The sequence below is a fragment of the Chelonia mydas genome, chromosome 6, assembly GCF_015237465.2.
Source record: "Chelonia mydas isolate rCheMyd1 chromosome 6, rCheMyd1.pri.v2, whole genome shotgun sequence".
In the NCBI taxonomy this organism is placed as follows: domain Eukaryota; kingdom Metazoa; phylum Chordata; order Testudines; family Cheloniidae; genus Chelonia; species Chelonia mydas.
This window is the reverse complement of record NC_051246.2, coordinates 789,723-800,739: the sequence shown is the minus strand read 5'-3', so window position 1 is coordinate 800,739 and position 11,017 is coordinate 789,723. Positions and strand designations below refer to the sequence as shown.

Below are 11,017 nucleotides of genomic sequence, written 5' to 3'. Positions count from 1 at the left end.
CCGGCCGGGTGACGCACCCCCGCTCCCGTCTGAGGGAACGCCTGCCCCGCGCCGCCGCCTGGAATGCGCATGCGCTGCTCCGCCGGGAGGGCAAGCGCGCGCGCCCAGAGCTCCAATGCGCATATGCCTTTGGCTCTGGCCGCGGGGGGCTGGTTTGCAGGGAGGCTGTGCGCGTGCGCCAGCTGCCGGGCCGCGCGCGAGCGTGTAGAGCAGTTAACGGTCGTTCTTGTTCTGAGCATTCCAGTGAGCCCGCGTTCGCGCCGGACCTGCTGATTGGCTGCGGCGTCGAGCCAATGGAGATCCGCGGAACGGCCGTGTTGCTGGGCAAGGCAGAAGGAAGACCGGGTGAGAGGGAGATTCTGGTTGGCTGTGGGCGAAGGGCACTAGGAGCAAGATGAGAAATCTCTGACATTTTCTCATTTATAGTGATATAAGTAACGGGGGGCGAGGCCACGTGATGGGGCGGGGCCTGGCCTTGGGGGCGGGGCCTGGGCCTGGGGGAGGGGCCATGCGCTGGGGGCGAGTCTGGCCTTGGGGGCGGGGCCTGGCCTTGAGGGAGGGGTCATGCGCTGGGGCGACTCTGGCCTTGGGGGCGGGGCCACGTGTTGAGCGAGGCTGGACAGGCCTGGCCAGTGATAGAGAGGGGGTCTTCTAATTAGACAAAGACGTCTGCACTGTGATTGGTTGGCCCTGCTGCCAGTCCGAGCGCAGGCAACGTTTTATTCCCCCTTGCACCCCATCTGCCTGGGCTTGGGTTGGCTGGGGGCCAATCACAGCACTGCATGTTTTGGGCCAGACCTTTACTCCTGAGTGCTGATTGGCTACAAGCTCTTGACCAGTCGTTCCAGAGAGAATATGCCCCGCCCCCCACATGCGCCCTCCGTGTGTTCTGATTGGCTGGGCAGTGTCAGCCAGTTGGCGAAAAAGGACTACATGTTGTGACGTCATGCCGCCGGCTGGGAGCCCCTGGCCAATCAGAGCAAAGCAGATGTTAGCGTGGTCGGGCTGCGCCCTTTGCTCCGACTGGCCGTATGGTATCGGCCAGTCATGACGTAGGCGTGATTGGCACGCCCTATGGTCACTATGGTTCCCGCCAGCCAGCCAGCGAGCTGTCGTGTCTAGGTCCAAGGGGGTGACGGGCCTCTGCGGGCCCTTTCAATGGCTGGGGCCTTCCCAAGGGCTCGCTTCTGGCGGGCTGAGGCCATTTCCGGTCGGGGCGGTCATTTCCGGTAGCACTGCCGCTCCCCTCCCCTGCAGTGTGTTTCTTTCCCGATGTGCAGGGCTTACTTCCGGTGCGATGGCGGCTCCTCCTGTCGTCACTTCCGGAAGCCCCTGCCTCAGAGCTCTTTAGTCCCTCGTGTGGCCCCGTCGGGCCGGCGGGGCGGGGCCAGGCCGCCTGCGCCGTTGCTTATGGCAACAGAGGGACGCCCGAGAGCAGGGCGGGGTATCGCGGGATGTCGGTGCAGCGACGGCGAGCGGGTGAGCGGCGTGTTGGGGGGGTCATGAATATTCATGAACTGGGGTTGTTGCGGGTCGTGCTAATCAATATTCATGAGATGTGAATATTAATGAGGGCGATCGTGGCCTAATCAATATTCAGGAGATTTCAATGATATGGGGTGGGCCCTTTAAATAATTTACATATTGTATGAATGTCAATTAGGGGGTGGGGCGGACGCTGTCTAATTAATATGCACGAGCGTTACTATTAATGAGCGGGATGGAGCCCCCCCGCCACCCATATCCAGGAGGAGCTGGTGTCTACCGAGCCTGGGCTGGGCCCGGGGGTCGTTAATATCAGTTAAGCAGATGACTTGCCCCTAGGCGTTTGCATGTTAATGGGGGTGCGAGGCCCTGCCTCCATCACGGCCCCCACGCCTGAGGACGGCTCTGGGTTGCACCGTGGTCAGTAGGTTTCAGAGTGAACCACGTGGCTGCGGGCAGCAACCGGCTGCTCTGGGACCTGCGCTGGGGCCGCTCCCGGCCCAGGTTTGGGAATGAGGGTTGGCAGGTTTGGGACTAGGGTGCATCGGTGGGGGCAGTAGGTTCGGGGATAGGGGTGAGGTTCCGTGGGGCAGCTTAGAGGGCCGAGTCCTTGCTGGGGTGGCTCTGATCTGTCCGTCTGTCTGTCTCAGATGTGGGATCTGGCATCCATGCGGCCCCCTAGGGGCGAGCAGAGCCCCCAACTCTGAGGATCCCCCCCAATCCAGGAATGGCTGTAAGTCTCCCCTCCCCCGCTGCCTCCCCCTCCCTGTGTCTCCCCCCAGGCTCTCTGACCTGCTCCCCCTCTCCTGTTTCTCCCTGTTGTAGACCCCCACGCCGGGCCCCCCCAGCTCCCTCCTTCTGCCCCTCCCAGCCATTGTCTTCATCACTGTGGCCGCCTATCTGCTCCTCCTCCTCCTCCTCCTCGCACTGCGCCAGTGCCTGCTGGTAAGGGGGGACAGACTGGGGGCAGGGGTCTATATTGGGGGGCAGTGGGGAGGGATATGGTGGAGGGGGAGGCGGGGGGGATATTCAGGGGTCACAGGTGGGGCGGCCCTACGGGTCAGGGCTGGGCAGGTCAGCTGTTGGGAGGGGGTGAGTTGGCCCTTCCATCTCTCACCCTCCCTTCCACCCCAGGCCCGTGGACTCTGCGCTGACTGTTCCTGGTGTGAGAAGGGGCTGCTGGGGGGGCCCTGCCACTGCTGCCTGGCCTGCGTCGAGGCTTGTGACTGTGCCCCCCCCTCCCTCCCCCGCTGTCTGGACACCTGCTGTCCCCGACACCAGGTGAGTGACCCCCAAGCCCTTTGGGGTACTGCCCCCATAACATATCCTGGGGCAGGCAGTCAGGATTTACAGCCCCCTAGTAAATAACCTGGGAGCATAGTCCTGTGGATTAACACCCCCATTGAATATCTTGTGGCGGGTAGTCCTGTGGGCTACCAGCCACTGCTTAACATCAGCCTGTGGGACTACCTGCCACATAACAGCCACTGTTTAATATCGTGTAGCGAGTAGTCCTGCAGGTGAACAGCCCCATATTTTTCTCTCTCTTTCTGCAGGGCTGGGAGCTCGGCACCTGCCCCCCTTTCCCTCGCTGCTGCCCCCTCTGCGACTGTGCCTGTGCCTACCAGCCCCCCGATTGTCAGAGCATCAATTGCATCTGCTTTGAGGTCAAACTGCTCTGAGGGGAGCCCTGCCAGGAAAATTGGGGGTCTCCCCCATGAGACACTCTCAGAATGGCATGTACTCACTAATGCTGGATTATGGGGATCCCCTGCTCTCCAAATGGGGTGATCCCTTCCTGACTTTGCTACATAACCCCAATATTTGTAACTCCCACTTTTATAATAAAGCTGCTTTGAGATACCTCGCCTTGTCTGTCTGCTTTTGGGTGTCGGTGGGTCAGAAGTGAGGCACCCATGAAAACATTCTGGCCATCAGATTTTCCAGACTGTCGACTGCATTTGGGCCAAATCAGGGAGACGTTAGCCATCACGGCTATGCCAGTAACCGCTCCCCGTCAACTACCCCTGGAACCCCTCAATTGGGAGTCCCTGCCCACCAGCTCCGCAACCGCATTATCCCTCTTTTGGGGTGTCTAAGCCGGAAGTGCTCAGCTGATAAGCAAGGGACAGCATTCCCAGTATAGATAAGGTAGTTGAAATGAAAGCTCACACTGCTGTTAACTCTGAACTTTACTGGTGACATTGTACAGCTCCAGGCTGAGGCGGCCCATTGGTGGGAGAAAATGATAGCAGGTGATGGGGATGAGTCCCCACTGCACTCCTGGGCAGAAATGTCCTGAAACAGTAGCTCATATCTTGTTAACTCTGAACCCTACTGCTGACCTCCATTAAGAGCAGATCTTTTAGAAAAACACCCCATCTTGATTTAAAAAATTGTCAGGGATGGAGAATCCTCCGCAACCCTTGGGGAATTGTTCCAGTGGTTAAGTCCTCTCACTGTCACAAATTCATTCCAGTCTGAATTTGTCTAACTTGAGCTGCCAGCCACTGGATCGTGCTAGGCCTTTCTCTGCTGGATTGAAGAACCTGTTATTAAATATTTGTTCCCCACGTAGGTACTTATAGCCTGGGATCAAGTCACCCCTTCACCTTCTCTGTGTTAAGCTAAATAGATGGAGTTCCTCGACCCTATACTGTAAGGCAGGTTGTCCAATCTCTCAATCATTCTCATGGCTCTTCTGAGCCCGCTCCAATCGATCAACATCCTTCTTGAATTGTGGACACCAGGACTGGACACAGGATTCCAGCAGCGGCCGCACCAGGGCCACAGACCGAGGGAAAGATCACCTCTCTGCTGCTGCTCAAGATTCCCTTGTTTGTGAAAGCTGCATGGTATGTGTCATTGGTTTATTCCTAATGTGACTGTTATCCCTGTGTTATTGTGTCTTTATTTTATTCGTAGTGGTTTGGGGTTTATTATTTCATTCCCTTTGCGTTTATAACAGTTGGTTTATTCTGAATCTGCTTTATTTTGATATTTTAATTTGATTACCGATTGATATTGGAGTGTATTACTCCGTTCAGTCTGTAGCCAATTCATTATTGATGAGTACTGAGGATTTGTGTCATTGCCAATTTCCTTTTGCTTTGTTATAACTTAGGAGGTGCCCATTTTATTTAGCTCCATCAGAAGTTTATTTTATTGCTCTATTATGCATCTAGTTTGATTAGCTGGGGGTTCATTTGAATCAAGTCTTTTTTGCTGTATACCAAAGAGTGATTATTTTTTGCTGTTACCAGTTTCTTTTTATCAGACATACATGATCTCGTTCCTAATTTATCTGTTTGCATGACTGTGAGTTCTTCTGTATAAGTTCCAAGGAAGGGGCCGAATCTCAGAACGTAGTGAGCAGCTGAGCTCTGAAGATTAGGGGGAAAGTAGTTTAAGTTCAAAATGCAGAAACAGAAGAATCCAAACTCAAGTCACTTTTGCAAATCTGTGGAGATACATGTATAGATTTATGTTCTAATATATCTTATATGTGCTGTATGCATTGCTTGTATGTAATTATCACCTGTGTTTCTATTTATGAATGTAATGTGTTTATATTTTATATATCGCATCTAAGTATTTTAAATTGCTATTTTTATATATGTCGTGTTTTTGTGGTACTGTCCTATGTGTTATGTATTTTATGTATAAACTTTATAGTCACATATTTTATTATCTGTATTATTTTTATTACGTATGAATTGGGTTATTCGTTTCTGTAGGTGTGTGTATAGCTTTAGACTTTATATCGCATGTTGTCATTTACAGCGAGGCTTGGGAGGATTAGATTTTGATGGGTAAGCATTGATCACCGCCACCGCCATTGATAAAGGTGCGCGAAGACACACCGGCGCCCGCTGTAAGGCTGTTGATTGTGTGCAGCCTGACAGGCGATGGGGCCAAGTTTCGTGGTCAGGTTCTGAAGCTGTAACTTCTTGACTCTCAGACTCTCGAGTCACTAAATAATTGCCCGACACCCCCAATTTCCTGCAACTGAAAATTTCGTTTGGCAAACACTGAGCCAAGGCTTAGGCGGAAGCGGGGCGCTGCCCCTGGCCCGCCCAGGCCGGCCGGGCCACGTGCTGCTCCGGGCGGGCTCGGCGCGGCAGGGGCGCCCGCCTGGCTCCCCCGGCCTCTGCCTGTCTCGGGGGCGCTGCGGCCGGGGCTGGGCCCGCGGGCCGAGCCGGTGAGGGTTCGAGCCCCGGGCCCGCCCATCCGCCTGGTTATGGCACCAGGAGCCAGGCCCGGCTCCGGGGGGACGGGGCAGACCCCTCTTCCCGCCCCACGCCAGGGCGAGAACCCAGGCGTCCTGCCCACCCCCAACATGGCCGCCAGCCCCTCCTGCCAGCCCCCGCCATGGCGGCCGCCCGGGGCCGGGCGCGTCACTTCCCCTCGCCATGTTGCCGCGGTGACCGGGCTGGGGCCGGAGGAGGCGGCTTGGGGGAGGGGCGGCGGCAGCCGGTGCCAGCGGGGCCAAGCCCCGGCGGAGGGGCCAGGATTCGGGGGTGCACGGGACGGGGGGGGGCGGCATTCGGGGAGGGATTCGGGGGTGCACGGGACGGGGGGGGCTGCATTCGGGGAGGGATTCGGGGGTGCACCGGACGGGGGGGCTGCACTCGGGGAGCGATTTGGGGGTGCACGGGACGGGGGGGGGCGGCATTCGGGGAGGGATTCGGGGGTGCACGGGACGGGGGGGCTGCATTCGGGGAGGGATTCGGGGGTGCACGGGACGGGGGGGCTGCACTCGGGGAGCGATTTGGGGGTGCACGGGACGGGGGGGAGGCATTCGGGGAGCGATTCGGGGGTGCACGGGACGGGGGGGCTGCATTAGGGAGGGATCTGGGGTACATAGGAGTTGGGGGGCTGCAGAGGGGCAGCAGCTCCTGGGGAGGGCTTTAGAAGGTACTCAGGAATTTGGGGGGGTGCAGGGGAAGGGAAGGAAGGGGTGCTGGGGAGGGGTTTTAGGGGTGCACAGGAATTGAGCAGTACATTGGAGGATGGGGGCTCCTGGGGCAGAATTTGGGGATGCACCAGGGTTGGCGTTATGTGGGGGGCCCGTATTGGGGCGGGGCATAATTTAGGGGTGCTCCTCTGGTGGCTGCATTTGGGGGAAGGGTTCTAGGGGGCACGGGAATAGTTTGAGGGGTGCTGCTTGCCAACGAAGTGAGAAGGTTTGGGAGGGAGAAGACGGGGTGCATGGTAGTTCGGAGAGGCTGTTTCCTTGCAGGGGAATTCAGGGGGTTGTGTTAATTTGGGGGCTCTATGCCCAGGAGATTTGGGGGACTGGGGGGTTCCCCTTAAATATGAGGGCTTACCTGTGGATTTGAGGGGGCTACATTGGAATTGGGGGGTGCCCCTGAGGGGGGAGACCCCGCTACCCCCCCCCCCGAGCCATGTCGTCTTTCGGGGACTCCAACGAGTGGTACATGGGGTCGCTGAGCCGCCAGCAGGCCGTGGCCTGTCTCCAGGGTCACCGACCCGGCACCTTCCTGGTGAGGGACAGCTCCACCTGCCCCGGCGACTACGTCCTCTCGGTCAGCGAGAACGCCAAGGTGAGGGGGACCCCGGGGGCTGGTGAGGGAGGGGGAGGGGGGGAGGCATCTGGGGATGGCAGGAGAGGACTGGACAACGTGGGGGGCAGGAGGGGCATTACCAAGGGGAGCCCATGGGTTTTGGGGGAGGAAATCACCCTAGTTTCAGGGAGAACCCAGGAGTGTGGGAGGAGAAGATGGGGGAGGGGCTGGTGAATGTCCAATGTGTAACCCCGTCTGTCTGTCTGTCCCTGTCTCCACCCCCATCTCTCCCTGGCCCCCCATCCCCCCAGGTGTCTCACTACATCATTAACAGCCTGCCGGGCCGGCTGAAGATCGGGGATCAGGAGTTCGAGGGACTCCCAGCACTGCTGGATTTCTACCGCGTGCATTATCTGGACACCACCACGCTGGTGGTGCCCGTTTGCCGGGGCTCTGCGGTGCCTGGCCCGGCCCCGCTGCCCCCCGCCGAGGGGGGAGGGGACCCCGTGGCACCACCTGCTGGCCCCACCCTGCCCTGCGAGTGGGTGCAGGCTCTCTACGACTTCGGGGGCAATGACCAGGAGGACCTGCCCTTCCGCAAGGGGGATCCACTCCGGGTGCTGGGCAAGCCGGAGGAGCAGTGGTGGACGGCCCAGCGGGTCGATGGGCGGGTGGGCATGATCCCGGTGCCCTATGTCCAGCCCTGGCGCCCCCAGGCCGGCGTCCTGCTGGGGCCCTATGCCCACCCCAGTGTAGGTGGCCCCCCGGCGCCCCTGCCCACCCCCCGCAATGGCCCTGTGGTGGCCAGGGCTGTACAGCGGCGGGTGCCCAATGCCTACGACAAGACGGCACTGGCTTTCGAGGTGAGTGTGCGGAGGACCCGGGAATCCAGGGGTAACAGGACCTGGATTCCAGGGGACCCAAGTATATGAGGGAATCAGTCCTCAAGATCCCAAGGGATACAGGCATTCTGGGGGAATGGATCCCAGGGACCCCGGCATCCAGCTGGAGGGCGGGCAGAATTAGTCCCTGATTTGGGGGGATCAAGGCAAGGGAGGGGGAATAGACCCTGCCCCCTAAGGGACCCAGGTGTCTGGGAGCATGGGGGGAAGGGGGGAAATTAGTCCTTGATTCTGGGGACCGAGGTGTCCGGAGACAGGGGCAGTAGGGGTGACTAGGGCGGCTCCAGGGAGAAGTCTGACTGTGACCTTTGCCCTCTGACCCCCAGGTGGGTGACATCATCACGGTGACGAAGATGAACATCAACGGGCAGTGGGAGGGGCAGCTGAATGGGCGCAGCGGGCACTTCCCCTTCACCCACGTCCAGATCCTCGAGCCCCAGAGCCCCAAGGAGGCCAGCTGAGCCCCACGACCCCTGAACTGTGACCCGGGGCAGCTGGCTGAGCCCCGTGACCCCTGAACTGTGACCCCTGAAATCTGACCCCACGGTGGCCGGCTGTGACCTCCTGGTCACCAGAACCTTGGACGGTTGCACTTTGACCCTTCTGTCGATGAACTTTGACCCTTCATTGGCTTCCTGGACTTTGACCTGTTGATTTGTTATGGGTTGGCGCCTTGGTTAGAGTGTTGACCTTTCACCCTTGGCCTCTTGCCTGTGTACTTCGGCCTTTGGCTCGTTAACCTTTGACCCTTGGCTACGTGAAGCAGACTGTGTGTCATTCACCTTTCAACCTCACTACATTGACCTTTGCGCCCCCTGGTTGCTGGCCCTTGGGCCGCCTCGACTTTAACCACTATTACTTCCGGGTCATGACCCCCAACCCATGGTGTATTTCATGCAGATGCTGTTTGCACATGAATTAATGGGGGGGTGGGGATCCTGGTTCTGACTGAGGTCTGAATGGCCCTTCCCCCCATCTCTGAGGTCTGAACGCCCCCACGTGTGTGATGCGCCCTGTGTCCCTGCTACATTAAAGCTCCTGGTGATGACTTTGCCTGAACTCAACTCCTTGGGGGGGGGGGGTGCTAGAGCATCGCCATGGTAACCCAGATCTTGGCCAAGGGCCAGCTGGGGTCTAGAGCGTCACCAGGGTAACTTGGATCCAGCCTGGGGGGCCAGCTGGAGTCTAGAAGGTTTCCATGGAGACCCAGCTGGGGCCTGCCCTGGAGCTCATTTGTGCTGGGGGTGACCCCAAGTCCTGACCCCCCAACCACGGGGAGTGAGAGGGCATGGGGAGGGGACGGGGGTCAATAGGAGGGGAGGAAGGAGGGGGCTGAGTGGGGGCTGGGGGTACATGGAGAGGAGGAGGGGGGATTCACTCCTGTGCTGTGACCCTGCTTTCACTCCCAGCCCCACTGGCTCCCCCTCCCCCTTTTGATCCCGCCCAGCACTGGACTTTTAATCCATGTCTCCAGGGTCCCAGTCCCCCGCCAGCTGGCTCTTTATGGGGGGGAACCCCAACCACCCATCTATTTCCCAGGAGCCAGTGCTGAGGGGGGTGTGGACCAGCCCTGGGGCCAGCAGGGGGCACCAGAAGCTGTGGATTGGGCGGGGCAAAGGCAAAGTGCTGATGGCTCCCCAAAAGAGGGAAAGAAACTCTGGGAAAGGGGGAGCGGGGGGTCTGGGTTTTCAGGGGTACACAGAGGACTCAGACATTGGGGGGCTGCAGGGGGCTTTGAGGGGTTCAGGGTCTGCGGGATGAGTGTTGGCAAGGGAATTGGGGGTGTCTGGAGGGTTGCAAGAGGTGGGGGTGCTGGCTGCTGGGCCCCCCACCCCATGACTCAGCTTCTTGCCCTACTATGAGTGCCCGGGCGTTTCACATTCCCAGTCTGGGGTATTTTTAGCCGCTCCAGCAAAAGGCCAGGGGTCAGGGAAAAGGTTACCCTGCCCCTCCCGCCCCCCCCCCCCCAGCCTGTTATAGCCCCACGGCCCCTCGCACCCCACTCACCCAGCGCCGCCCGGAGCTGCCGTGTACCACCAGAGATCCCCACCAGACTCCCGCTTCCGGTGAGAGCGATGGGGAGCAAGGGGCTGTCTGGTGGGGGGGACTGGTTCGGGCAGGGAGGGGAGTTTATTGGGGATTGGGGGAGGGGGGCTGGTTGGGGAACTGGGGGGTTCTTGGGAACTGGCAGATGTCGGGTGGGTTGGGGGTACTGGGCACTGGGGGGTTACTGGGCACTGAGGGGTGTCGGGGTGGGCTGGGGGTTATTGGGAACTGGCAGATGGGTGGGCTGGGGATACTGGGCGCTGGGGGGGTTATTGGGCACTGGGGGGTGTCGGGGGTAGGCTGGGGGTTATTGGGAACTGGCAGATGTCGGGTGGGCTGGGGGTACTAGGCGCTGGGGGGTGTCGAGGGTGGGCTGGGGGTTATTGGGAACTGGCAGATGGGTGGGCTGGGGGTTACTGGGCACTGGGGGGTTTCGAGGTTGGGCTGGGGGTTATTGGGAACTGGCAGATGTCGGGGGTGGGCTGGGGGGTTACTGGGCACTGGGGAGTGTCGGGGGTGGGCTGGGGGTTATTGGGAACTGGCAGATGTCGGGGGTGGGCTGCGGGGTTACTGGGCACTGGGGAGTGTCAGGGGTGGGCTGGGGGTTATTGGGAACTGGCAGGTGTCGGGTGGGCTGGGGGTACTGGGCGCTGGGGGGTGTCGAGGGTGGGCTGGGGGTTATTGGGAACTGGCAGACGGGTGGGCTGGGGGGCTACTGGGCACTGGAGAGTGTCGGGGGTGGGCTGGGGGTTATTGGGAACTGGCAGATGTCAGGGGTGGGCTGGGGGGTTACTGGGCACTGGGGAGTGTCAGGGGTGGGCTGGGGGTTATTGGGAACTGGCAGATGTCGGGGGTGGGCTGCGGGGTTACTGGGCACTGGGGAGTGTCAGGGGTGGGCTGGGGGTTATTGGGAACTGGCAGATGTCGGGTGGGCTGGGGGTACTGGGCGCTGGGGGGTGTTGGGGGTGGGCTGGGGGTTATTGGGAACTGGCAGATGTCGGGTGGGCTGGGGGGCTACTGGGCGCTGGGGGTTATTGGGAACTGGCAGACGTCAGG

The 11,017-nt window shown here is 59.8% G+C and overlaps 2 protein-coding genes across 4 annotated transcripts; both read left to right on the top strand.

Annotated features, from left to right (window-relative positions):
* Positions 1–109: 109 nt before the first annotated feature.
* LOC119566288 lies at positions 110–3,348 on the top strand. Of its 3 annotated transcripts, XM_037898813.2 has the most exons (6): positions 124–345; positions 1,281–1,479; positions 2,136–2,218; positions 2,311–2,430; positions 2,620–2,766; positions 3,042–3,348. In XM_037898813.2, the coding sequence occupies exons 3-6, from the start codon at positions 2,213–2,215 to the stop codon at positions 3,165–3,167; spliced, it is 399 nt and encodes a 132-aa protein (XP_037754741.1). In that variant the 5' UTR covers positions 124–345; positions 1,281–1,479; positions 2,136–2,212; the 3' UTR covers positions 3,168–3,348. The 3 variants fall into 3 exon arrangements, with proteins under 3 accessions (XP_037754743.1, XP_037754742.1, XP_037754741.1); XM_037898814.2 differs by lacking the exon at positions 1,281–1,479 and having other exon boundaries at positions 123–345; XM_037898815.2 differs by lacking the exons at positions 2,311–2,430; positions 2,620–2,766; positions 3,042–3,348 and having other exon boundaries at positions 110–394; positions 2,136–2,222.
* Positions 3,349–6,483: 3,135 nt separating this feature from the next.
* On the top strand, positions 6,484–8,963 carry LOC102932780 (crk-like protein). The gene is made up of 3 exons (XM_037898820.2): positions 6,484–7,052; positions 7,325–7,876; positions 8,242–8,963. The coding sequence occupies exons 1-3, from the start codon at positions 6,894–6,896 to the stop codon at positions 8,374–8,376; spliced, it is 846 nt and encodes a 281-aa protein (XP_037754748.1). The 5' UTR covers positions 6,484–6,893; the 3' UTR covers positions 8,377–8,963.
* Positions 8,964–11,017: the final 2,054 nt, after the last annotated feature.